We start from the raw sequence: 23,254 nt of genomic DNA on the forward strand, positions 1-23,254 counted from the left end.
TTAGTCAGCCAGCCATCTTCCCTCCCTCTCCAATCACTTCCCCCAAAGCACATAGTGTTTTGTTTGTTTGTCTGTCTTTAAGGTTCTTGGAAAGTCTGTAGTGAAGCTTTCCTGTTTCTTCATCATATTAGAACCATTCTACTTTTATGCACAACTACTCAGTAACAAAGATGTCTTCACCCTGCCTCTGCTTAGTACCTTCCACTACTCTTCGGCGTCTACTGAGGACATAGGAAAAGTTCAATAACCAACGTAATCATAGCCTCTTTATAGCTGTCTCTGCATCTTATAGGGACACACCCTGCCTTAGGAGGGGACCACTGGTGAGGTCACATGCTTTCCTCTGGTCACACGTGTACCTGTAGTGACTGAAAAGCCTGTTCCTCCCAGAGCACATACATGGGTGGGGATATAGTTAGTGCTTGCTTCTTCAGATAAAGTCGTCCAAGAAATAGAGCAGCATGGGGGCTCTTCGTCTAAACAGCAGAGCCTCGGGTGGACCCTGCAGGGGCCAGACATGGACATCGCATATGGAAACAGCACTGGCAGGTACCTTCTCTGGACTTGGAAAAATTGGTGCATTTGGTTGGGAGCTTATTCCTTGCTTTTTTAGAGGAAAAGAACAATGTTTTCCTTTTGAAGTGCCTTCTATCATCTCATTTGAAAAATGCCCAGAGCCTGAGAAATAGTAAGACAATCTCTATCTTGGGATGGCTCCCATGTACTGTGAAGACTCTGGCTCCTTTGGGGCAGGCGTACTCCTTTCCTTTCCACATTTCAGCCTCCATGCATTCCCTTCTGAGCCCTCACAACACACTTTATTTTAACCGGTGTTTGCGGATTTTACTTGTATCAGTGAGAATTAATTTGTTCTCACTTGGCTTCTCTCAGTCTTTTCCTTTATTCTCTCAGAAGCTGACTGCTGCCTCACAAGACAGCATGAAGCTATTACAGGCTCTTTAATCATCTGAGATGTTGGAATCTTTCGGAAAGACCCGCCGTTCCAGTTTCAGGGGAGCCCAGCCACATTGGACTTGATCTTGCCTGATCCACCTTTTCCCTTAAAAAGCCTCCTTGGTGTTACCTAAATGCCACTAGCTAGCTTAAAGTGCTAGGTCATTGTCATACAATGAAAGCATATTGGAATTTCCTCCAAGATGACTTGCCAGGGTCCCTGCGACACTGGGAGACTGCTTGGTCACAGGAGGCTGAAGCCCTCTCTGGCATCCAGGGCTGGTCTTACCGGAAGCGGCACCAGCTCAGGCACCATTCATTCACCAGATTGCAGACTCTCTGTGTTGTTTCCCATATTAGTTAATTCTGACTTTATTTTCCAATGAAAAGATGCAATGTCAGACATTACCCCAACTTCTGTGATACATTTATGGAGCTGAATTCTCTCTGAGGTTTAGTGAGGAATCACTAACAAAACAGGTTTCTTTAGCTACTGAATTTCAGGAATTTCAATGGTAGCGACACCTTTGACCCGAGCTCCAACTCTGTCTGTCTATCTATCTATCTATCTATCTATCTATCTATCTATCTATCTATCTATCTGGTAATGTGAATGCAGACCTCTCTCACCAGGGCTGGTAGCAGTAACACACAGAGTGCAGACAGCTGAAATCAGAAGCAGCTTGGCCTGTGCGTTTCTCTGCATTTATAACCCCATTACAACTCTGCCCATCAAACCCACCTTTTCTCTCCATCCATTCAGACATAATCTTGGTTACTTTCCCTTGCCAGACATTGCTTCAGATTACTTTCTGACATTTATTTGGCCTAACAAACAAACAGCTCTTGGGCCTCTTTGCTCCCACGTCAGTAGGCGGAGCATGGCTCTGGCCCCTGCAGCCACTCTGCACTGAGAGACAGCTGACTGGCCACACTCTCTCAAAGACACTCAGTGCACATTAGCCGGAAAGGAACTCCGGAAAGGAAAAGACCTATGAGAAAGATGTTCACCAAGGAGATTCTCCTGAAATGGGACTATCTAAACCCACAGAGCCCCAGGGAGTTCTGATAGAAGGGTTAGCAATCTCCCTCCGATGTGTTATGGATCACAGTGACGCTAGGCCAAGGAGTGAAGAACTGGGACGGAAAGCTCAGAGTCGTACTGGAAGAAGCATGTTTGATTGTGACTAATAATTCTCAGCGTGGCCTGAGAATGGCTTATGGTTGTGGGAAAATTATCCCATGTTCCCTGCCAAGGTCACCGAAGGGGCTGGGCTAGCTGCCATATAATTTAGACTTGCAGAAGGAACTCATTTACTGTGCCACCTGCCCTTAGCTACTCTAAATTTAGTAGATTTTTTTTTCCTGTCAGCAGCCATTACTGGCTTTTTCTTGTCTCTCCAGCTTTTTACTAATTTCCAATTTTCTTCCCCAAGCCAAAGAGAACATGCTCTTGGGGCCAAGTATTCTTTCTCATGTAGGAAGAAATGTAAGTGGAATAATTTCAAGGCCCAAGAGAACAAGAAAAGCCATTTCTCCCTCTCTGTTGCCTCACACCCCTACCCCAATATAGTCTGCGTGTGGCGGGGAGGGGAGGTAACGCCATTGCATTTGGAACAACAGGCTCTTTACACTGAGTGACAAGCTCCAGGAACACTGGACGCATGATCTCTTTTCCTAGTTCCAGCTACTAATGACTCTGGCATAACAGGAGGGAGTGGAAAACTTTGAGAAGCCACAATCCAAATATTTGGGGTGGAAGTAATTGAATCTCCCATTGTTTTGTAACAACTGGGCAGGAGATTCATTTCACTGTGATGTCTGAGCTGGAGGAACTTGGGGATAAGCTGAGGGAAAGCACATCTGCCTCATGTTTACAGCATCTGCATTACCTGGAAAACAAGTCCTAGCTCTTCCAAAATGAGACTTAAAGGACCACCTCGGCCTTTCTTCTCTGTCTGGACATTTCCAACACCCAGAGAACTTCAGAGTACGTAACTGGTGGGTCTGTGCCGAGCGTTTTTTGATCCTCAGCCTTGAAGAGCACCGACTCTTTTACCAGATGCTTGGTTTTACTGCTCCTCGCCGTCCCGAATTGTGTTCTATGTCATACATGTCTAATTCCTCAAAACTGTCATTGCTTAAGAGTGCCTGTACCTGGAAGGCTCCCGTTGGAACTAATCTCTCCTCCTTCTCCTAAGCTTCTCGACTTCCATGGCGGTCTCCTTTGCTCTTAGAGGGAAGGCTCTCAAACGCCTTGTGTCTGTTGCTCAGAGAAGGTGTTTGAGAACTGTTGAAAGAACAAACAGGTGCCCATGTCCCCTGAACTGCTGTCACAGCATTCTAATAGAATCATGTACCCCTGCATCTGTCTGTCTTGCTAGGTTGTCACCCGCTGGAGGGTAGAATCCTGGGTAGTCTACTTGCATCCCTCAGAGCAGTGTTTGGCATGTAGCAGGCTCGGTATGTGTTTAGGAATCTGTTGAACAAATACATTACCCAGTTTAAGTCTCTCCCGGGCAAACTCCCACTTGCTGGCATCATATGGGAGACGCTCACACTGCTCATCCAGGGGCACTTCATCTGGGTCCATGATAATTGATAGGTAGTCAGTCTTTATTTCAGAAGAAGACTGAGAAATAAAGAGATCTCAAAGTCACCAACAAGGAAACAAAAACCCCTGACATCCTATTTAAAATAAGACTTGGCGACATCTGCTGCTATTTGGGTTCATCTGGTTGAAAGCATATGGTTGGGTACAGAAGGAACCTCTCTGCATACATGTGTGCACGGCACACCTGGGTGTATGATGTCCATCAAACCTCCCCTTGCTGTTCCCACATCACGTTTCTGTAGTACCAGCTCCGCCATCCTGTCCCAGATAAAATGCACTCAGATTCTCCAGTGACGACCTTGCTTGTTCTTAAACAATTAGGATAGGATAGTCATTTGCTAAAAAATGCAAAGCATTTTTATAAAGTCATTCCAAACAATAACTAAAAATGACTTTCCATGGTCATTCTGTGTAAGCAGGCATATATATTACAGATGGGTCAACAGTGGGGGTCCATGATTGTGGCTTTTCTACATTTGCAAGAAAGGCTAGAGGTGGCAAAGTAAGCCCAGGGTCCCTGGGACAGCCGAGAGTCACATTCCATATTAGGTATTTAAATATACTTAAGAGGCCTGAACTCTTAGCTGCTGCAGCTGCCTGAAGAGACTGTCGGGTCTATTAGTGAGATGAAAATGAGATTTACCTTCAGTAAGAAATAGAAGTTGATTCTTTCAAAGGCCAGGGAATGAGACTTACAGCCACAGTCCAAGTTTGGCCATTGGTAGGATGTCCAATAAGTGAGGTGGGCATCTGCCAAGTGCCTGTTCTAGCTTGCTCATGCAGAGCAACCCCAGAAAGTACTCTTTATTTCAGATAAAACATAACTGGATTTACATTTAGTGTTTTACTCATGGGTGTATTTCCTGTTAATTTGTAGATTTGACCGCATTTCTGTGGGCAGAACAGAAAGGAAGTATGCTTGTCCATATAAGGTGGATTTGATAACTCTTGCCTAGCAGTTATGTAAACTTCATTGAAATGAGTTTTAGGGCCCCTCCTTTCAGTGCCTTTCCCTTCACAAGCCCAGACTTCAGTAGACAAGACAGCCTCTCCGTGCACACCATCTCACCCCCCCTGCAACATTCTTCAGCCCTTACTCACCCAGTTCTGGGCTGTCACAGCTCACCTCATCCATCACTTGCAATGGTCTCTTTCTCACAAAAATTATCGCTAAACTGTGTGACAAATAGCTCAAGGCAGAAAGATTTGCCTGCTCTCCACAAAGAATGGAAAACAGAAAGATACGGAGCACGTTTGTCACGAAGTGCATTTGCCACTGGTGTTAGACTGTAGGGGCCCAGCCTGTTGCACCCTCGTGATCATCTGGAAGACTGTGGAGGAGGAGAAACGCCTATGCCGGGTGCTGGCTGTTCCTTAGAGAAGCTGCTGGAGTAGGTTTTGTGACTAAACTTTTCAATGTCCAGTGTAGCCAAGGCCATAGAAGCAAGCTCCAAAGTCTAGCATGAGGTATTTTGGGTTCTGCTGGATGTGAGGGCAGGTGGGCAGCGGTGTTGATAGAGGCGGGGTAGGGGTGCAGGCAGTGGAAAACAATCTCCACCATGGGGCACCTTTGGAATTTTATGGTTTTTCCCCATAAGGCAGATGAGAGGAAACGCCAGAACCTTAAGTAAGGGCTTTGAGGAGTGTACGATAGTAGAATCTTAGTTGACAAATATTTATTCTTTCAATTGGCATCAACACTGAGCAGCTACCAGGTGCTTGGCAAGGACGTTGCACAGCTAAGCTCTTTGGAGCCCCAGCATTGAGGCTGACTGTCTGGGTTTGAATCATAGCGGGACTTCTGACCAGCATATCACACGGGGCAAATTGCTTAACCTTTCTAAGCCTAGTTTCCTTATCTGTAGAATAGTGATAATGCTGGTCTTTATCTCATCGGGTGGTTGTGAGTATCAAATGATAACCCAAGTAAAGCTGTTAGAACAGGGCCTGGCATCTAGTAACCATCAGTAAATGTTAGCTGTAATTATAACACTGGCCTATGCAGGGCTGGATCAAAAGATAAAATCGTCTTTATCAATGAGGAATTTACTCTGTGGTTGGGGAAACCACATGGAAACAGTTTTTGATGCCTTGTTTCCCTTTGCCTCCCACAACCAATCACTTGTCAGATTTTCTAGGCATTCTGTTATCAAGATAATACTCTCTTGCTCTCATCCTTTCTAATTGATATCAAAATTTCATAGATGTTTAGAAGTACAAGACACCCATTCAATTTAGTTCCAGTTTGTCTTTCCAGGTTTATTTCCACTACGCCCCTGCATGCAAAGTAAGCAGACTCCTCCCCTAATCTGGGGCGTGGAAGGCGGGGTGGGGGGTGGGGGGGGGTGGGCTGTGTTTTTCTGCTGCTTTCCTTCCAGCCAGGACCTTCAAAGTCTGTCTCTAAAGTTTGCTTTCTCTGAAGTTTTTTCTCCGCCTCGCCTCCTTTGAACTCCTGTAGCCTTTGTACCTCCCTTACAGATTTGGCAAGTTTTGCTTTTGTTAGATCCATTTCCCTACATGATGTCTCTCCCCTTTCAAATGCTATTGTTTGACCTTTGTTTCCTTCTAAAGCAGTGGCCTGAACTGTCATGTCTCAAAACCAATCACAGCCCATAGCAGAAGCCTGACCGTCGCGGAGGGCGCAGCCTTGCCTCCCATACCAACACTAGAAAGTACACCGTGTTGGTTTGGAATAGAAAGTCTAAGGTCAAACAACCCGGGTTCAAAACTCAACTCCAGCTCTAGTTAGCGGTGTGACGTTGGACAGGTTACTCTAAATCTCTGAGCCGCGACCTCCCTCTGTAAAACAGTAACCATAATATCTTTACCTCTGTCGTTTGAAGGATTAAGTGAGATACTGCATAAAGAGCCTCCCCTAAGACCTGGCACATTGATAAAGGCTAACACGTCTCTAGCATTGAGGAGGCCTCTTTGACACTTTTCGGGTTTTCTTGACTTTACCTCCTAATATCTCCTGACTCTGATTATTTAGACTAAGCCGCCGTCATTTCTTACTTGGACGGCTGTACAGTCATCTGCTAGGTGCTTCTCTATTCACTCTTGCCCCTCTGGTCCATGCCCCTCACGGCCGTCCAAATAATCTTTGCAGACACAAATCTCTCACACTTACAATTGCCTGCCTTTGCTTAAGAACCCCCCGCCCGTGCTATTACTTCTAGAATACAGACTAAATTCTGTCCTATAGCCTACAACGCCCTGCCTGGTCAGGCACTGCAGCTGTGCCACTCCTCTCCTGCCTCACTTCATCCCTGTTCCCCCTGCCGCAGCCTTCTGTCACTTCTCATTGCCATGGTGTCCCTCTGCCCTGCCACAGCCTCATTCCTGTTCTTCTCTCTACCTGCAACACTGGCCTCTCCTTTACTGCCTGACCACCCCGCGTATGCAACTTTGGTCATCTACCATGTTTCCCCGAAAATAAGACCTAGCCGGACCATCAGCTCTAATGCGTCTTTTGGAGCAATAATTAATAGAAGACCCAGTATTATTTTACTATAGTATAAGATTGGGTCTTAAATAATGTAATATAATATAAGACAGGGTCTTCTATTAATGTTTGCTCCAAAAGACGCATTAGAGCTGATGGTCCGGCTAGGTCTTATTTTCGGGGAAAATGGTAACTCTAGTTACTCTTTAAATTTGTCTATGTAATTGATTAAAGTCTGTCCGCACCCCAGACTGCACACTGTAGCATTCGCTCTCCACTCGGCCTTGAGCGGACGCGCAGTAAACACTTGAAGCATGAATGAATGAATGAATGAATGAATGAATGAATGAGTGAGTGAGTCTTGGCTCTTTCCCCACTGAACTTCAGAGAAGCAAGTCGTGCTACAGGCCTAATTATGGAATCTGATGTCCCGAATTCCACAGTGAGCCTCACACTCTAAAGAACCTAATTTTATCACGGGGTTCAGTGAGTATGAACAGCAGTGCGCGTCTGTGTTTCCATGTTGAGAGATGAGTCAGTGGTGGGTTTGTGTTTTGCTTTTTTCTTTTTGTTTCTTAGCAGAGAGTAAAGTTAAGAAAATGAAGGCTTCACAGGTCTCATGCTGAACTTAATTTAAAGATTTTATTACATATTTTTAGATAAAAAATGTCCTTTCTGTCCCTGGGAAATATTCATTTGCCCATTGCTCTAGCTTTTCTTTTTAGTATGCCACTTTCTGGCTGAGAGACATTTTAATGATTCACTTTTTAGTGTTCACCAGGTACGAGACAGGAACAAGAAGGAAGGGCAAGAGGGAGGTCTAACATTTGTTTAGTGCCTGCTTTAGATGTCAGATGGGCATTTTAGAATACTATGTAAAAAGGAGCAGACAATTTATCTGCAATTTCTTACCCTTTTCAGTTTTCGGATGAAGAGAGTTAATAGGAGCCAGAAGAGGGTGGCAGCCACACAGGTGCACGTCAGCGTGATTAGCTCCAGATTAGACTTGTCCGAGGTTCCTGGAGAGACAGAACACCAAGATGGTGCTAAACCGCAACCCTCAACTTTAGGGTGTGTGTGACTTTCTAGAAGAGGTCCAGTGTCCCCACTGGGCCATCATGGCGAACACAGTCTGCTGGCGCAGGAATCAGTGTGTGGGACAGGTCCCCTCTTACCTTCTGCTTCAGGTGTGTCCGTAACATTATCAGAATAAACTCAACACATAAACTAAAAGACTTTCCAGAAATTTCGCTTTTGAGTTAGCACACTTCATAATCCCAGAAATAACCAATTAAAAATCAGAGGAGAAATTAAAAATGGGAAAAAATTAAGGCAGGAACAGAAGCCCATTAAAGTGCTAAATCTGGAATATGTTAAATCTCCCTAATGGGTTTTAGAGGAAATTCTAAAGAAAAAAAATTTACATATAAGGGCTCCTTTGGGACTCACAAAATTCTTCAAAGTAGATTTTAAAAATAAAAATAAAACTCAAGGACTGTCACAATTGCCTCCTCACTCCTTTCGGAACAGCCAGGCCAAATCACCCACATCCCTCTCCCCATGTCTGGGGCTCTATTTCTGACCTTTTCAGCAGTTAGCCTGCAGGGACCAAGAGGAGAAGAGGTAACTGCTAGAGTGGAATTCTCCCCAGTCACCCCACTTCCCAGAATCACGGAGATCAAAAGCCACACACTGTTCACCTATGATCAAAAGGAAGAGACCCAGAGTATTCACGAGAAGCCTCCAGAGAGGAAACTCGCTGGAATTTGTAAAGCATGCGCCAGTGGGCCTGAGAGTGGTTCCCTACCTACTGATTCCAGTGGGCAGTTCCCAGGAATTCTACAGTAATGCCATTATCCTTTAACTTCATTAAAAGGAGACAGAGGCTTAGTATTAATTTAGGCCAAGAACAAATGAAACTTATTCTTTTTAGAAATGATGATGTGGACGAATACCACTTATTGAGCACTTATATGCCAAGCCCTCACAACCACCCTATGAAGTAGGTGGCAATGACATCCCCACTTCATAGACCAGTACGTCATCTTGTTGGCTCTTTGTTTCCATTCTGCAAAGATTGAGTCCTGCTACAGGCAAGGGCCGAGGCTGGAGGAGATGGGAAGATGAATCAGGGAAAGTTGTCACTCTCAAGGAACTCATTTACAACCTTAAAAAGAGACTTCAGGCAAATACAAAGAAATTAGATAAAAAGAGTTTCGGAGGTTGAGCGAATCTAATGTGCTTTTCTGGCTTTTCGCTTTTTGGAAGAGGTGACATTTGAAATAGATTTTGACCCACAGAGATAAAGGCAAAGGAGGGCATTGTAGGCAGAGGGAACAGTCTGAGTAAAGACCCAGGATTGGGAAGTGATCAGGAACTGATGGCAGTATAATCAAGGTCGAGGACAGGACCAGACTACAGAATTCTGGCCATCTGGTGAAGACTCTGTGCCCTGAAGACCAGCAAATAGACACGCTGGAGACCTGAGCCTCTTCCGTGCTCCCTCACTGCAGCCTCCAAGAACGCACACTTCCTGTAGGCTGTAGTCCCTGCAGGGTGTCGCTTAGTGTAGAGGGGAAACTGATATTTCTGTCAGTCCATCACACAGTGCTGCCTGTTCTACTTCCCTGGCTCATGAAATCATCACCCCCTGTCCTACCGCACTGCCACTGCCCACGTCAGGGCCTCATCAGTAGTTCTCGCCTGGACAACTGTGTCAGTTTCTTTGCCAGCCTTGACTCCCTCCAGTCTTTCCCCGATTCTGTAGTCGGTGTGATCTTCCCAAATCACAAATTCAATCCTATTACTCCTCTGCCTAAATTCCATCATTGCCCACCCCCCATCACTGTCAGGATAAAAATCCAAATCCTTAGGTCCTGTATGCCCAACCTTGCCTCTCTCTTCAGCTTTACCTCCTGCTGTCCTCCCATTTGCTCCAGTCACATCCGAATACTTGTAGTTTGTTAAACATGCCAGCCATTCTGCCCCTCTGTGCTTTGGCCTTTGCTGGTTCGCTGCCAGAATGTAAGTTTTCTGGGCGCTGAGACCACATCTTATTCATCTTTATATCCCCTTATCAGATTGGTTGAATTAGTGGATAAATTATGTTTTGCTTTGTCTCCAAAGAGTTTCATGAAGTTTTCAAGGTATTCAGGGCCAAATGCCTATTCAATAAATAAATGGAACACTACCTATGCCCCGGGCTCTGCTCTGGGTACCAGTACATCGTGATAGATGAAAGGGTGTGGTCTGGAGCCCATAGCCTGGCACTCAGATCTGGAGTACGTTCACCGTTCTGAGTGAAGCAGCCGTGTTGGATTGTGGTTTTAGGTTCACTGCTACCTCTCTGGGGTTTAGAAGAGAACCTGGCACAGAGGAGGCATTCTGAAAATACTGGTTGAGTGAACAAATTAATTTGGCTCCATTTGCTGCTGGTCAGCTTGTGGTTATGTTTCCCTGAACCTCATGAGCTTGACCGAGAAAACTTCCTTGAAGACGCTTCAAAGGATGGTCACGTTTTTTCCTCAGTATGCATCCTCTCCATGGGAATATTTTAAGCTCAAGTTAATGCAAGTTTAGATATCTTCCCCCACAGTGAGAAGTCTTATGCTGCCTTGCTGCATGCACGTACACACACACACACACACACACACACACACACACACACACACTTCTTGCTTGTCCTGCAAATAAGTTTTGCGGAATCTGATTGGGACCTGCTGAGCGCACAGTGGCCTTTGGCTGTTGGCGATGCTGATAAGATCTTAAGGCACTGTCTGCATAAAACCTCTGAGATGCCTCCTGCATGGAGTGCCTTGGGAGAGGCCCCCTCCTATTGTGGGAACGTTCCCGCTGCATTCCACGGGGCAGGAAGTTGACCCCCAAAGTAATTCCACAGTCCTTACTCAGGCAAAATTCCTTTCAGTGGGACCTAATGTGTTTGTCTGCACTTACACAGTTAAAGAATCAACTCATTAAAAACATCTTCAAGATGAACGTTTATTACAAGGGAGAGATCTACTTAACATTCTATGACTGCTTACTGAATATGAAAATATTAGGGTAGTGCAAAATAATTGCGGTTTAAAAGGTTAAAAATAATCGCAAAAACCGCAATTACTTTTGCACCAACCTAATAAGAATTTGACAAGCTGTAATGTAGTATCTGCTCTATCTTTATCTCATAGCTCAGTCTCTGTCTTTATTTGGCAAGTAACGATTAGGACGGTCTTAGGCTGGATAGACTGATTTAAGTTAGCAGCCTCTCTTCTTGTACAGCTCTTGGATGTGTTCTCAGAGGTCAGACGTCCACACACCAGCGTGACTAGACGCAGCTTCAGCTTGCTGGTGACAGCTGATGAGCTCAGTGCATGAAATAGCCCAGCTGCACATGGCAGGGGAAAGGAGGCCCGGAAGTGTGGGCGGGATCTGACAATGACGAAGAGTTGTTAGCGCAGGGCCTCAGGGACATCACTCCCATATGATGTGTGGTTCCAAATTGATGGAATTGTTCTAAGGCTCACTGGAATATTAAAATTGGCCTTTATACTATTTCTGAAGCTTTTTAGGAAGCTATGCACATCAATTTGGAACCCCTCTTAAGGACAATGATGTGTGGAAATACTGTGTGGGGATTAAATTTGAAGGACGTTTTCAAGAGTAATTTTAGGTAAAGATATTTGTTGTGCGGGGCGGCCTGCGGGGTCTCAGCTCCTGATCCCCACATAAGAACACAGGATGTGGCTAGGCCAAAAAGGAACACCCACGGAGCCGTAGGTAGGGGAGTCACACCACTATAGTCTCGTTGGAGGCTGAATTCACAATATGTGCGACCTGCTGTCCGCTTTTCTGCCTGCCAACCAACTGACTTGCTAGCTGCAATCCGCACTTGCCAGCACCATCTTCTTGCTAGCCCCTCATTTTCTGCAAGCATAGCCATAGCAGTTTTATTAGTGGCCAGTGGCTCACTGGTTACAGCTGATGGCCAACTAGCCACAGCTGATGGCCATCCAATCACAGTTGATGGCCATTTACTACCTGAGCCAGGACCTTTCCACGTGAGGCCGAGAGCCTGGAAACTGCACTCCTGGTTCTGTCCCCACAATATTTCAAATTGCTCTTAGGTGCCACCAATTCTGTAACACATTTTTATTACAGCAAGTTAATTCCTTGGGTCAAATAGGAATTTTGTGGTTTGGAACCCCATTTGGGTGACTCACTGGTTAAGTCTAGGAAAACTATAATGCAGAGTTTTGCTGAAATGGAATTTGGTTTATTATATTAACAAATAATGATATTAAGTACTGTTGTAAAAGTTTCTGTTGTCTGCCAGATGCTGTATTAAATGTGCAAATCCTTAAACAACCCTACAAGGTGTTTAACCATTATTAACCTAACAACCCTAAAGGATTACCATTATTAGCATCCATTTTGTAGACGAGTAAATGGCAGCAGCAGGAAGGCAAGCAGTTTGCCTGAGGTTACACAGCTCCTGAGCACTGAAGCACCTGGCTTCAAAGAGGGTCCTTCTTCCTGGCTGGGCTCTGCTGCCTTTGATCTGGGGGGCAGTAGCGCAGAGCCGTTAAACGTGGATCCAGTTCTCCACTCTGGCGCTTCCGAGCTCGGTAACCCTGGACAAAGTCCTAAACTTCTCTGAGCCTCACATTCTCACTTATAAATAGAAACAAATCCTCATTGGATTATTGCAAAAGTTAAGTAGGCTAAAAGCACATGTTATGTGCTTTTAAAAAGCACACTGCATGTTCAGTAAGCATAATATTTATAACTGAATTAGTTCCATCACTATTTTTTGAATTCCCAATCAAGGCCAGCTTTATGTCATTGTTTAGATTTGCAGTCCAAAGGCACATGTACCCCGGCCTTCCTGTGTAAAATCTGTGAGCAGTCAGTTCACCTCTGTTTTGAGCACCATTCTCTCCTGGGAAACCCTTCTGAATTGCCAGCAGCCATGAGAGGAGTAACGTCAATCACCAACATCATCATGTGAATTAGTTGATCACATCCTCCCTCGTGCCAGGGAGCCATAGGAGAGAATTTGGGGGCAGGATTCAGGAAGAGGAGCTAAAGTGGAGGGCAGTGAGGGATCAGAGGAGAAACGAAAACTGAAAGCTGGCCTAGGGTGATAAACAGGAGTGGCTGGATACCCAGACAATTTTCTTTAGATCTTTTCCTATTCTTTACTCTGGGCATTTTATTAAAGAACATAGTGTATCCTTCCTGCTGTATGAGTCCTTTCCTGAAATATCGTAACATGCAGTTTTTGTGGCACAGAGTTTACAAATCACACCTTTAATGTCATCTCAAGTGTTGAGACTGCAGAACCCTGAGACAGTCCTGCATGCTTTCCATGATTTTTGTATCCATCAGTCGTCCTTAAAAAAATGTTGAAAATGGGAGTTATCCTTCAAGATGTTTTCTCCTGTGTAATTATAAATGCTATTGAAATAGCATTTCAACAGCAAGGCTGAATCTGTTATAAGAATGTATTTATATACACTGTGCTGATTACATACAATAATAATGGTAAAATAGAGTTGTCTTACTGAAGTCCTTGCATAAAAATGCACCACACTTTCATTGTCACAGTCCCGTTGAGTTCCACGGGCTATTGAATGCTCTGTGAATTTCAGAAATTATTTTCGTTAGTTACAGTTTTGTTGTTGTTGTTTTTAATATTAGCACTTCCCCTTTGAGAGTCCCACTGTGCTCATGTGCAGTCCAAACCAAACAAGACCCGTGATTATTTAAAGAAGCTACTCTGAGTCCACAGTCCACTCATCCCTTTTAAATACAAAAATAACACATTGTTTTATCTATGAGTATAAGAATCCTTTCTGAAAGGAAATAAAAAGAGCAGACAGTTTCCTTCCTGGCTAATACATGAACCTTTTCAAATCTGTTAAACACAGCCACAGACACAACTCACTTGCCTGGTTTCATTTCCTAAACTCAACCTGACAAGATAGGTCAGTGGGAAGGGTCTATCTGCATAGATTAGGAAATCAGACTAAAGCCAGGGAAACTTTCACAGCCACCAGAGTGAGGAGAGCAGTGCTTTAGACTCTAGGGCAAGACTCTCATTTCAGTGATAAAATGACTAAGCAGGTACTGCATTCAACTGAACAGCACCCGAGGACCAAAGTTGTATTTATTGAGCCCGAAGTGCTTTCTTCAAGATCTCATCTAACTCGTAAGATCCACATAACATCAACTTCCAAAAACTTTCCCTTCTCCAAATACTGTTAAATGGACCTGAAATCTGCCTCCTGGAAACTTCACCACCGTCTCCCTTTCTTGGTTCTGTCCTTCCTGGTGGGTCAAAGAATGAGTTAAGTGTCTTCCTCAGTCTGAAAGTTCCTTAAATATTTGAAGAAAGCAACTGTTCAGCCCCAGTTGTCTCTTTTTTACATGAAACATCCTTATTTCCTTGCACTATTTTATCATTACCCTATTAGGACTGTGGCTCCATTTATTTATGCTTCTCTTACAAATGGGTACAATATTTCAGGTGTGGTTTGATGATTTCAGATCAGGTCATCTGTTTCTGCAGCCAACCACAATTTTTAAGCAAAGAGGTTGGATACATCCATTACTCTGAAAGCAGAACAGAATTACAAGAACAAAATTACAAGGGAGAAGGCAGAAAAATTATGAATTGCAGACACAAGAACTCAAAAAGCATGGGAGTTGGGGATAATAATGGCTAAAAAGAAGGAGATTATATATATATACATGTAATCTCCTTCTGTAGCCACGTTGCAAACTATACCATTTTTCTAAGTGATACTGAAAATTAATGCCACATGAGGGAAAAAAGGTCATGAATCAAAAGTACAAATTCCTCAGAAAACTCTGTGGACTAGCCAGTAGGAAATATTTAGAATTATTTAGACTTTGTTATTGCCAAGGAAGATATCACTGTAGAAGGTCCAGAGTTGCCTCATACATTGCTGTCTTCTTCCTGCCTCGTTCACCTCACCAATCCAGCATCCTCCAAAGCCTCCACTAGAGATCAAGTAGCCCTCTGGATCCTTTTTGCCTCTACGAACTTCTTTAGCCCTTATTAGCATTGTGTAGTCTGTTTTATATAAACTAGTGTTTCTACTTTACCCTTAGGAGGAGCTCAGAAAGTTTCTTGACCTGGTTCTAATTGTTTCATGCACACCTGAGACTCTTCCAACTAGGTCTGCAAAGCCCACCGAGGTTAGGGATCGTGCTTACGCTTCCACATCCTGCGAAGTCCTGGGCAGCGAAATAAGTTGTTACATGAATAACAAATTGAACTTGGCTTATCTCTATTGCTCTAAACAATATATCGATGTGTTTCCTTTTTCAGACACTCCGTGTGGTTTTCTACATAGATGAGTCCAACAAACATTTATCAAGTGCCTCTGGGGAGGAAAGTGAGTCATGAGCAAGGATACGCATTGCATTAAAAATACACGTCAAGTGTCATGGAGCACAGAGGGGAAGTGACGGTGGGACAGGAGATCAGGTGTAGGGACAGTGAACTTGAAAGGCTGATGGGATTATCTGGGGGGAGCACAAGTGGGGAAAATGATGTGTCGAGGCAGAAGACTAGGACAAGCTCTGTGTGTTCAGGGAGCCACACGTAGTGCAGCACAGCCGGGGTGCTGGGGCGCGCGGGAAGGGCAAGGGATGGATGAGGGGACCAGGAAGCGGAGGTAATGTCGTAAGGCGGGTCATTTAAAATCACTTGATTTGGGAGTGGATCAGAGGAAAGTAGGCTGTTTGGGAGGACAGGAAGTGCTGTTGCGAGATGGTATGGATGAGAACATCTGCACTGGCAGCTGATACGGACAATTCAAGTGAAAATGACCTCCCCGTTCCTCAAGAGCAGATGATACAGGCTCATAGAAGCTTTCAAAACTTAGTGACAGCAGTGTACTCAACGTTGTCTGACTTTTCAGAAAAGCATCACATTGTTGGGAAAAGAAATCAGTGCAGGAAACCCAGAAGAGGTAGGGAGAGTCCAGAAGCTCAGTTTTAGGGTAAGTTCTCGCACACGGGTTCCGAGCCACCTAGTGGGGAGACGAATGGAGGAAACATGGACACCTGCAGTTTCCAAAGACATGCACTTGAGTCTCAGCCTCACCACCTGTTTGTGGTGTGACTTGGGGCAAGGAATTTAACCTCCATCTTCCCATCTATAGTCTGAAAATAATGCCGCTTATGTCTGTGGATTCTTAGCGAGTTCCTGGGATGCATATGCCAAGTGGCCGCAGTGCCTGCACGTAAAGGTGCTAAATCAATACCATCCTCCTGCTAAGTGCTGGGCAGGGGGATGGGACACAAAGAGATGTCACACACAATGCCTGCCTCAAAAAGTTACAGTTCATTAGAGAGGAGAAGCGTATCAATGACTAAATAATCATACAGTGCAGACTGAGGTGAGTACTCACTGAAGACCCAGGAGCCATGGTGTGGGAGAGAGGAGACTGAGTGTGTGACTCAGCTGTTTGTCCTGGAGGATATCACTGGGCAGGACCATCCAAACTGGCGTTAGGGGGTAAGGAGGATGTGGATGAAACAGGAGGGAGCCTGGACAAAAGACTCGCAGTCATTGCCAGCTCACATCCCCCAGTGGAGAGGAGTGGGCACAGACACGTGGCAAGGGGAGGCAGCCACGCGTGGTTGGCGTGTTGTCGCAGGGCTGCCATTACCTGGCTGTGGGGCTTAGGTCAGTGGTTTCTTTCCTCTCTGAGTTTCATAAGAACTGCTCTGTCGCTCAGGGTTGTTGTGAGGATACAGGGGAAATACGTTCTGGACTGAGGATGAAGGAGCCCTGCGTGCTCTCTGCAGCTGCTCCTCTCTCACAGGGAAGCCCCTCCCTGGCCTGGTGCAGCTACTCCACAGGGTCACATCTGGAGTCCTTGTTAAGGGATAAATTAACAGTCCTTTGAAGAAGGAGGTGTTAAAGAGAGAGTCATGCTTAATAAATGGTTTTCTCCCTGTGTAAGCAGAAGAGTTGAAACCATACTTTAAAACAAGGATTATTTGGGAGACAAATAGGACCATGACTGAAAGTATGTGGGGATGCCACCCTCCACTTTTGCTGCAAGTGTAAATTTGTGGTGGAGTAGTTTCAGATTTTTCAGGAGACGCTCCAAAATCATCTCCCTGTGAAAGAAAGGGAATGGAGTTTTGTTTGTAAGGAGTCTGAATTCTCAGAGTTAGGATCTTTAAGCCATGTACGTTCCCAGGGCAGAAGAGCTGATGTATTAATATATAGCGCCTTCTCCCTACTTCCTCCCCCAGAAATACTTACATATTCTGAAGTCTACTGGGGAGTGTTTGGAAACAGCCTACTGAACAAATTCCATCTTTTCATGTAAAACCTCAATGTGCTGTGGACATTTACATCTAAGAGGTGTCAATTTGATATTTTACGATGCTATAAATGTTATGTTTTGGGTGATTCTTGGCTTTAGAGAATTGAAATTGTGGTCTAAACTATTTTCTAAATGGAAGCCACATGGGCGCAGCCCAGGGTAGGACTAGGCCTCTTTGGATTTTGCTGCTCAACAAACTATCTGAAGCCTTTATAAAGAGGAAGCATTTGGAATATTTTTCTCAAATGTGGTCTGTTTATTATGTGTTGCTTCTCTCTGATAATATTTTGCAGTGTACTTCATGTTAAAAACCAGCTTATGAAAACATTTGGAAGCTATATCTAACTCATGGGAATTGGAAATGGAAAAAAGAATGCACAATTTCCAGTGTGTGGATTTTCCCCCCATCTACACCCATCGTCTTGCTCCTTGTATTTCTCACAGGTGTGGCCACTCGGGTCATTCTCTGTGGGTCAGTGTCATCACGCTGGCAGCAGCTGGCTTTCCTCTCTTCTGGGAACCCCTCCCCCCACGGAGACTGTTCGGATGGCAGCTCTCAAGCCAGTGTCTTCACCTTTTGCCTCGCTGGGTGGAACCAGACAGGCCCTTGGGGGGGGGGGGGGGCAGGGGAAGGAAGGGGCAGGAGGTCAGGGCAAGGCACGGACTGGAGGAGCAGTGGGAGACTGGGAGGTGAAAAGTTAAACAAACAGGGAAGTAGATGTCTGAAGAGTTTCTGGTTGCTTCTGAAGCAGCTGTTTACCTTGCACGGTGAGGTACGCGGAGCTTTCCACAGACCCCTTCTGGTTGGTGGCTCTGCAGCGATAGACGCCTTCGTCCTCTTCTGTGACTCTTTCAATAAACAGCGTGCTGCTTCCTGGTCCTAAAATAATTCCTGAGGAGCGAGAGATGTTTACATTAGCGGGTCTGGATAACAAACAAAAGCAGCCGTTTCTGTAACACAACCCTCTTCCTATCATTATGCATTCAGACTAGGAAACCTGAGCCCTGGCTAACCTGGCTGGGCTGCTTATTTGTTTTCTCTGGTCCAGGCTTTTTAACAGCACCTTCACCACCCAGCAGAGCTCTGACCAAGGCCATTCACTGTGCGAAAGAAATGCGATGGGGCTGCGATACCCAACTTTAAAATACCAAGGAGGTAGCGTCTCTAGTGATAGTAACTGCCATTTCCTCAGTGCCTGCTGGTGCTGGGTGCTACGCGGGGCGCTTCCGACCTTGCGTCCAGAACCACCTGTGAGGTATTGTGGTCTCCATGTTATCAACATGGAAACAGTTGGCAAGTGAAGCAACTTCACCAAGAGCATGCAGTTGACGGAAAGCCCATTGGTGGCCTATGGGCCAAGGGGAAGCATGTTTCGTTTGTCACGGTGGAAGAGAGCTTGGGCTGGGTTTTAATCTAGGCCTTACCACTTCAGGCTTTGTCACTTTAGGCAAGTTGCTTAACCTTTCTATGTTTTAGTCTTATAATGAATGGGAAGGCAGTTCCTACTGATATAATAGGAAAATGAACGGCAAGTGCGCGGCACATAATGAGTGTGAGGTAAATGTGACCTTAAGTCGCACTAGGAAGTATGATGTCATGGAAGGAGCCCTGGGAATCTCCGGGCCCGGCTCCGAGACCCAGCAGCTTTAACACCAAGTACTCTCACCAAGTATGTATTAGGTGCTTCCTCTGCCATTAGTCTGTGCTAGAGACCTTGGGGGTGGGGGGCAGGCTAGGACACGGTATCTGCTGAGGAAGGAGAATTAACACGCATAGGTACATATTCTCTCTCTCTCTCTCTCTCTCTCTCTCACTCTCTCTCTCACTCTCAGACACACACATCAGCAAACAAAGTCATGAATGAGAATGACTAAATGTGGCACATACCCAGTTAAATGCAAAATCTGGGGCAAGGAGGGAGGTAAGTAAGGATAGGAAGACTCAGGGGAGTGGCATGGAGGCGGTGGGCCTGGAGCTGAGGTTTAAAGGATTAGCAGGGTGAAGGGACAAAGGAGGGCTTCATTTCAGTGGCACAGAGGGCCCGCCACTGAAATGAATATTCATTGAGTGCTCGTTCTGGAATAGTGAGAGAATGGGCCTGACCAGACTCTAGGCTGTACTTTCTTAGTTTAAATAGTTTGTATTCCCCCTGATTATAACATATATTCAATATAGAAAATTTGAGAAATACTGGAAAGCATAAAGAAAATGTAAAAAACAAACCTACAATCTTACCTCCCAGATGTTTTCCCTTTAGTGTTTTAAAAGTGGACTTTGTCACACAGTTTGTTCGTGCATATAATAAATATTTTTGAGCTCCTATCATTGCTAAACTATTGTATGCTGGTGATACAATAATAAGCAAGGCAAATAAATCCTTGCTTACGAAGGGCTTATAGTTTTGGAGAATTACAAATAAATAATGTAACTTCAAGTAGCAACAAAGTCTGAGAAGAAAATAAACCAAGTTAAGGAGATTAGGGGTTAAGGAGGGTGAGGAAGCTATTTTAGATAGGATGTTTTTCGGGAAGGCTCTCTGAGGAGGTGACGTCTGAGCAGAGCCCTGAAATACGGAAGAAGTGAGAGCGGGTGGAATTCAGTGGCCGGACTGACCTTGGGTAGGACTAGAGATAGTTAATTCATTTTAACAGGAGGGATAGTAGAGTATAAAGGGACAGGTAAATTGGACAATTTGGTGATACATATTCCCAATAAATAAGAGGTACTCATCTGTTTAAATTCAGGAAGAAGAGGGAATTTCGGAGGCTTGAATAGAGAGAAAAAGGTACGAAATAGTGTGCTGGGAGGGAAAGTAAACAATTCAGTAGTGAAAAGTTGTAAGATTTCTCCTAATGATTATACAACTTTAAATATTGACCTCCTCCCCAATATCATAGCATAAATATTCCCCCATATTCTTATATACTTTAAATGTAATCATTTATTATGTGCATGTACCCTCTTGATTGGCACTAGGTTACAGCTCATTGCTCATAACTATAGTTATGCAATTAACATCTTCAAGCATAAAGGTTTTTCATATTTCAGATTATTTCCTTAGCATAGATTTCCAGAAACAGATTTATTAGGTCAAAAGCTCTTGATTCATGTCACCAAACTGCTTTCCAAAAAGACCATACCAATTAGCACTTAAAACAATAGACAGTAAGAGACTTTTTTATCACTCTCCTGCCAGTACTGAGCAGTACCACCTAAAAAATATAAAACACAAAACTTTGATTGTTTGATAGATGAAAATCATTGTCATTGTAATCTGTGTTTCTTTGGACATTCTTTCATATATTTGATAGCCATTTTTTATTTTCAAAGCACCTGTTCTGAGTAGTTGAAAAGGTGAGCTCAGATCACAGAGAGCTTTGGAATCCTGGCTGAGGAGTCTCCATTCATTGTAGAAGGAAAGAGAGGGCCGCAAAGATTTTTGAGCAGGGAAACGACATAACAAAAGCAGTGTTAAAGGAAGTTTAGTCTAGAAGGAGAATGCAGGATGGATGGGAATGGGGAAAAAGTGGCATGTGGACATCCAGCTCACCAGTTGTAATTCAGGCAAGAGATGGCGAACGATCCAAATCTGGATGGTGGGAACGGAAGTGGGAAGGAAGAAATGGAAACAGACACTTTGTAGAAACAACCTACAGGAATTGGTGCTTTTTTGGATACAGGAATAGACAGAGATAGGCCAAGCGCGTTCCAATGTTCTAAGCCCAGATAACGGGGGGAAAACGAGAGTCCCCCCTGAAACCTTGGCTAAACTGTTTAATCTCTTCGTGGCTGTTTCCCCATCTGTAAAATGAGAGTAATACCTACTTTGCCTATTTCATGGTATTGCTATGAAGTCAGTTGAGATAATTTAAGTGAAAGCATTGAAGCTTTGAAAAGTATAAGATATATGGTATAAGTGGTAATCACAGAACATAATAGTATGGCTGGATAGTGGGTGGTCAGGAGCAACGAATGTTTATAATGGCAGCTATCTCGTTACCCATCATCATCTCCACGGCAGCAGACCTGAACTCCAATCCTAGTTTAAGGCTAACATCATGAACAAATAAAGTCAAAAGACTTGGATTTCACCCACGGAGACAGATGTGTAATGGTGGAGGTGAGAGGATAGAGCCAAGGGTGCTGATGAGCTAACACTATCTGGCCCAGTTTCCTCTTTCCACTACACGGAGGAGAGGACATGGGGTGAGAGGGTGTCCAAAATCAACAAGCAGAGCTTTTCTTTCTGACTCGCCCTCACATTGCACCATAACAAATGGCACAGACATTGATGCGTCACCATCAGATAGGGCCCAGTGAGACTCTGAGTGGCCTTTCTCATTCTCTTGCTATTTATTTCCCTTCTCACAAAAATCGGCCAGTTACTGCCCTTATTATTTTTTCCCATTCCGCAGATCTTCTGCCCATACTTATGCATGGTTGTCTGCTTTAGTTTCTTTAATGCCTTAACCTGCTGCTACTACTTACTTTCTATGACCAGATTCCCGTGATACAGGCTCTGTTCTACTAAGGAACTCACCTTTTAAAAAGGGCTCTCTTTAGTAGTTTAAATTTTTCATTGTGATTAATTTTAAATATTTAAAAAGTACAGAAAAAATATAACCCATGTGCCCACCATTAAGCTAATGAGATGTCAACGTTTTGCTGTATTTGCTTTAGACCCCTCTTTTATATGAATAAAATTTATAGTTACTTTATCCTTTCCTTCTCCCTCTCTTCCCAGAGGTACCTCTGTCCTGAAGTTGGTGCGAGTCATGCTCATGAATGCTTTTGTGCTTTCTCTACATAGGTATGTATCACTATATAATGTTTTGTGGGTTAAAAAATTCTAAATAAATGGTATTATGCAGTATGTATACTTTTTCAACTTTTTTTCCTATTTAACAATGTTTTAATATTCTTGTTGATACACGTAGCTGGAGTTCATTTTTATAATATTTCACTGTAGAAAAAAATCCACGGCTTTTAAAAAAAATCCACTTCTCTACTATAGGATGGTTAGGTAGTTTTCAATTTTTTTCCATTACAAAGAAGGCTACACTGCACGTCTGACACAGCTATGTGTCAGTAGTTATATGCATTTCCTTGTGCTGGGTTACAGGGTAATCCCATTTCAACTCCATCAAGTATTACAAAATTGGAAGACAATTGGAAGTGGACATATACCAAGTTCCACTTCAACCAGCAATGAGTAAGAGCTCTCCTTCCCCCAAATACTTACTGATACTTGGTTCTATCAGATGTTTCAGCTAGTGGCAGAATGATGGGTGTGAAATGGCTTCTCACGGTGGGTTTAATCTATATTTCTCTGATTACTAGTTAGGTGGAACATCTAAATGGAAAACATTTTTGGTGGCCATTCAGGCTTTTCCTATGAAATATCTGTTCATGTCCTTTGCCCATTTTTCTGTTAGTCTAAATTCTAGGATTTTTAAAATATGTTTTGTTGGATACTGATCCTTTTTTTGGTTAAATGTGTTGCAAGTCTTCCCCCATTCCATGAAGTCTTTTAAACTTTGTTTATGGTGAGATTTTAATACAAAAGCCTTTAAAATTATATGTTTTCCATTATCCTTTGTGCTTTTTTGTTACTTGTTTTTTTAAAAAAACTTTTCCTACTCTGATATAAAGCATCTCCCTTATATACTTTATTCTAAAAATTAAAAAAAAAATCCATCTGTTTTAAAGATTTATTTAGAGTTTTGTCTTTTCTCATTTAGGTCTTCAGTCTATCTGGATTTTTGGGAGAGAGGAGTATGTGTATGGTGTGAGGTAAGAATCTGATTTTTACCATACAAATAGCCAATTATCCCAGCATCATTTACTCAATAATCTGTTCTTTTCCC

The 23,254-nt window shown here is 43.8% G+C and overlaps 1 protein-coding gene and 1 long non-coding RNA gene across 2 annotated transcripts in view; one reads left to right on the forward strand and one right to left on the reverse strand.

Moving 5' to 3' along the window:
- FLT1 (fms related receptor tyrosine kinase 1) overlaps positions 1-23,254 on the reverse strand; it is a 159,277-nt gene that overhangs the window by 31,423 nt on the left and 104,600 nt on the right. The window contains exons 15-17 of the mRNA XM_019736494.2: positions 18,147-18,278; positions 7,926-8,032; positions 3,454-3,586 (exon numbers count right to left, since the gene is read on the reverse strand). Of these exons, the coding sequence (XP_019592053.2) occupies positions 3,454-3,586; positions 7,926-8,032; positions 18,147-18,278 (372 nt within the window). The remainder of the gene's footprint in view (positions 1-3,453; positions 3,587-7,925; positions 8,033-18,146; positions 18,279-23,254) is intronic.
- LOC141571076 (uncharacterized) lies at positions 452-23,180 on the forward strand. Its single transcript, XR_012495597.1, has 3 exons — positions 452-549; positions 22,132-22,197; positions 23,129-23,180. It is a non-coding gene; the product is annotated as an uncharacterized LOC141571076 (long non-coding RNA).

This window comes from Rhinolophus sinicus, linkage group LG04 (genome assembly GCF_036562045.2).
Source record: "Rhinolophus sinicus isolate RSC01 linkage group LG04, ASM3656204v1, whole genome shotgun sequence".
NCBI lineage: Eukaryota > Metazoa > Chordata > Mammalia > Chiroptera > Rhinolophidae > Rhinolophus > Rhinolophus sinicus.